Source organism: Loxodonta africana, chromosome 22 (genome assembly GCF_030014295.1).
Source record: "Loxodonta africana isolate mLoxAfr1 chromosome 22, mLoxAfr1.hap2, whole genome shotgun sequence".
NCBI lineage: Eukaryota > Metazoa > Chordata > Mammalia > Proboscidea > Elephantidae > Loxodonta > Loxodonta africana.
The window spans coordinates 26,287,566-26,291,970 of NC_087363.1; the positions used below are offsets into that span (position 1 = coordinate 26,287,566).

Consider the following 4,405-nt stretch of genomic DNA (forward strand, 5'->3'; position numbering starts at 1 on the left):
ATGCAAGGAAGTCTTGCCCTTCACAGCACAGTAATATACAGGACACCCATCTGGAGCTCATGGCTCTTCTGGCTCCTTCCGTTTCAAGCCAGATGTAGCCTTCACATTCCATATGAAAACAGATGTCACACATCCTCACCATGGAGAATTTGGAAAACATAAATATGTATACCAAAAAACCAAACCCAGTGCCGTCGAGTCGATTCCAACTCATAGCGACCCTATACACATACACAATGTATTTTAAAGATGGGCTTTATAATATGTATGGTTTTATCACCTGGTTTATTGTGAACATTTTCCCTTGTCTTCTACAACAGTTAAAATACTTGCATACTAAGGAGAAGACACAAATGAGCCAATCTTGTTGGGGAAATTTAGATAATAATTTTCTTCCAAGACTTCATTCTTCTTACAATGCCTTGAGAAAAAAGCATTGTCTTACATAGCTAGTCTTTCTATAGATGAAGGAAACTTGCCCTTCAATTTAGCTTTTTAACTTGCTTCACTACACCTACCTCACCATCAATCAAGTAATCTATTTTATTTTTTCTGCTCTTTCTCTCCCATTTACTTCCTCTTTTCTACTCAGTCTCCCTGGTACACACATATTCCCGTTACTCTGGCATTCCTGTCTCCTCTTTTCATTGTAGATGTTTTCTTTCCTTTGCTTTTAAGACACTTTACTGATTTTGACCAACTCTGTTAAATATTTTATCCTCAGTTCCATATTATAATTAGCCTTTAATAATCTGAATACAGAATTCATATGTTTAAAGGAAAACATTGATATGAACCCCTTTGTAGAGCTAGTATGTATCAAGAAATAGGACTTGGGCACAGAGTAGATATGGTTGATTTTTTTAAAAAAGTAAGCTTTTGGGGAGGGAGGTGGAGGCAGAGGAAAGAAGTAGTGGGCACATTAAGTGTTAGGGACCATTATCCAAATGAATTCATTATTTAAAGGCAACTGACAAATGATCATCTTTCAGTTACGACATTAGAGTGGCAGCCCTTACTGACCATGAAATTTTTCCCTGACATCTAAACTTGTAATTCCAGAAAAGGCAAAAGTTGATTAATACAACAGTGTGGAAAGGCAGAGGCTGGCTAGCATAAGAGTGGTGCATACAGATGGTAGTAATTCTGGAGTCCTGGAAGCTTCTAGGTGCTCATCCATCACGCGGCCATCTGGAAGGTGGGGACACTGTCATTACCCTGATGCCCAAATATGTGGCATATCTACATGAGCCAAAGATCTGTTGAGGCCCAGCATTTGATGATTACAGTATGCTTATGGCGTCAACAGTACCTATGACATGAAATTCAGACTCCCCTGAGACTTTCAGTCAAAGTTGCCTTGGCCTACTGTAACTCGTTCTTTCCTGAATGCTCATTTTCACACCTTATATCCTACCCCATGAGTCCACCCAGTGGTGCCATGGAACAAAGGCCTGGTGATCTGCTTCTGTAAAGATTACAGCCAAGAAAACTCTGTAGAACAGTTCTACTCTGCACACGGGGTTGCCATGGGTTGGAATCAACTTGATGGCAACTGGGTTTGATTAACCTACCACAGTTGGTGATGCCTTCAATTGCAGAAGTAGGACAGAACTTGTTAGGCCCTGTTGATAAGGTGACAGCATACTCTGGACCCCAAATTCCAGGGGGAAAAACAAGGTCCCCATCCAGCCAATCATTTAACCCACACTTATCAAACGCCTACCCTGGGCCTGACACTGAGAGTGCAAATGGAAGACACAATCCTTGTCTGGGTGAAGAGACCCGTCATGTGCTCAGGAAAGCATTTGCTGTCACATATTTTCTGGAATTGAACATTTTCAATTTTTAACATCCATAAGGGTCAGAACTATGAAAGGCTTTGGAACTTGGGTGGCCCTAGAAATCTGGCTCACATTGGGTGAGAAGAGTATCCTCGGATCTTTGTCCCTGCCCTTCTTCTCCTCAAATCAGTAAAGTCAAAAGATTCTGAGATCAATCACCAGGGGGGTTGTTCAGGTGACTTATACGGCTCACGAAAAAGTTTCTAAAGGAGGAGAGTGGGATCAAGCCTCTGGTGGAAATTTAAGGGCATTAATTGGTGTTCAGCGCCCCTGACACTGTTGTTGGGGTGCATACTAATTGAGTGGTCCATCCTATAGCTTGTTTGGGTATCCCTGCCCAAAGAAAAGGAACCCCAGAGAGCACTCCTTGGAGTTTAAGAGACCAAGTCTTTTCTTGTTTATTTTCTTCAATAAAGGCTCACAGTTGACAACAAAAGCCAAACTAGTTGCCATCAAGTTGATTCCAACTTGTGACGACTCCATGTGTTTCAGAATAGAACTGTGCTCCATAGTGTTTTCAGTGGCTGTGAACTTTCAGAAGTAGATCACCACGCCTTTCATCTGAGGCACCTCCAGGTGGATTCAACTACCAACCTTTTGTTTAGTAGGTGTGCACTTAACCATTTGCATCATGCAGAGACTCCTCACAGACTATATAAAATGTCAGATAGACTTGGATAAACTCTCCACCTAAAGGGCAGCACAGCCAGCTACGTTTCTGAGGGAGTAAATATCAAGCATGCGACTATCCCATGTGGAGTCTTTGATGCTTTCACAAGCAGAACTGTGGTGTCTTCTGCTGTGAGGCTCTATACAACCATGGGGTAGAAGGAGAGACCCTGTAAACAGTGCTGACAGACAACTAACTAACCCCAGAGGACAAAAGAAAGGAACATCCACTTACCACAGCCAGGCAGAAAGGTCTGAGGAAAGCAGCGAAGCCAGCCGTGCCAGCATTTACACATGGAACACTTCCTGGGCAGCCAGGTGTCATGGGGCACAGACCCACAGTTCCTGAGAATGGACAGACGAGGCTTCTCCTCTCTCCTCTCCAGCACCGAGCCCCTCCTCTCCCTGACCTCCACCCACTGAATGGCTTACTCTTTGCGAACATCGTGCTCACAGTTCCGTCCGTAGAAGTAGGGAGGGCAGGCGCAAAAGGACCCCAGCATGCAAGTTCCCCCATTCAGACAGCAGGTCTTGTTTAGCTCTTTACCTGAAAGGAGAGATGAAGTGGATTCAAGGCTGGAGGGACGGAAAAGCTAAGGGCATTCCTGTAAACAAAGGTTCCCAACGAGCTTAAGGACTTAATCTCCCCAAAGTATATGCAGATGCCTCAAAATTGTAAGCCTCTTTTGCCACCTATGCCTTTGGAGCAGAGAAATCTTTTTCATGCACAGGCCAGTGGTGGTTCTGGAGCCCCCCAGCACACCAGCGGAACCAGGTGAGGGACACTGTGTTCCAGAGAGGTGAACTACATAATGCCTGTCTCACCTCCATAACCGAAACCTGTCCAACCGCCTGCCCTGCTCACCAGAATGAGGTACCCACTCTCCTAGGTAAAAAAGGGTCAAAAAGGTATCCAGGAGTCAAAGGAAGGAGGGAACAGAGATACCAACTGCAGAGCTAAGGCAGTAAGTCTTACTGTCCTGGATGCCCATGAATGGCACAAACTGGAAAGGCTGATGACGAACCACAGGCTCTTCCTGGGACCGAATGTCAGCATCTCCCTGTGGGGATCTTGCAAGTTCCTGGTGGCCCAACCCTTTAAAGACAAAAATCAGCACATGGAGCCTATATTTCAGGCCACATGAACATTTAGTGATCAAAAGAACAAAACGTCTCTCACCAGCCACTAATCCCAGTTCAAACGCTTTGGAAAAGGCCATGATGAAAATCACGCTAGGAGAAGGAAATCAGGTACTTGTTAGCAAAACAAAGCCAACCACAGAGACTTTAGAGTACCACCTCTTTCTTATCCCTTTTCCATCTTTTTTAAAACGGCTGACTAATTCATGCAAGAGCATCAAGAAAAATGTTGAAAAGAAGTCACCTAATTGCCAAGTCTTTTCCATTGGTATTATTACTTTTTGGCTCTGTCTTCATATGCGCATAATTTTAAGTAGCTATAAATCTGTTATCTTCTATTTCACCTAACATTTTTTCTTCTCCTGAACATAGTTTTCATTTAAGGATTTAAAAATGGCTGCAGGACATTACATGTTATCGTTGATCACATTTTACAAATTATTTCATTTAAATCAGTCATTTAAGAAGTTTTCAGGTTAAAGCTTTTTTTTTTTGCTATTATTATACTTACTGGTGTTGCGAATATTGAATATGCTTATACCTTTAACCTTTTCAGAAACAGATTTTTAACTGGGTGGTAATATTGGCCTTTTCATACACAAGAGTAGAAATCGCTAACCACTGCCACGGCAGAGCCGTTAACCTGACAAAGTGTTAAAAGTCAACAGCAAAGTTGGATTTAACTGTGAAGTTCCAGGTCTGTCAGGAAAAGCAGCAGCGTGGTTAAGGTTTCAGCAAGATAAAATCAAACA

The 4,405-nt window shown here is 43.0% G+C and overlaps 1 protein-coding gene across 1 annotated transcript; it reads right to left on the reverse strand.

Moving 5' to 3' along the window:
• Positions 1-204: 204 nt before the first annotated feature.
• CRIPTO (cripto, EGF-CFC family member) lies at positions 205-3,887 on the reverse strand. Its single transcript, XM_023548094.2, has 4 exons — positions 3,490-3,887; positions 2,946-3,060; positions 2,749-2,858; positions 205-1,191 (listed from the first exon to the last, which is right to left on the reverse strand). The coding sequence occupies exons 1-4, from the start codon at positions 3,731-3,733 to the stop codon at positions 1,079-1,081; spliced, it is 582 nt and encodes a 193-aa protein (XP_023403862.1). The 5' UTR covers positions 3,734-3,887; the 3' UTR covers positions 205-1,078.
• Between the last annotated feature and the right edge of the window lie 518 nt (positions 3,888-4,405).

Coding starts and splice junctions, on each gene's coding strand:
- CRIPTO (XM_023548094.2), bottom strand. CDS start 3,733: ATGGCCTTTTCCAAAGCGTTTGAACTGGGATTAGTGGCTGGTGAGAGA. Junction 2,859..2,945: donor GAGCACGATGTTCGCAAAGA/GTAAGCCATTCA, acceptor GTCCATTCTCAG/GAACTGTGGGTCTGTGCCCC. Junction 1,192..2,748: donor GACCTTTCTGCCTGGCTGTG/GTAAGTGGATGT, acceptor CCCACCTTCCAG/ATGGCCGCGTGATGGATGAG.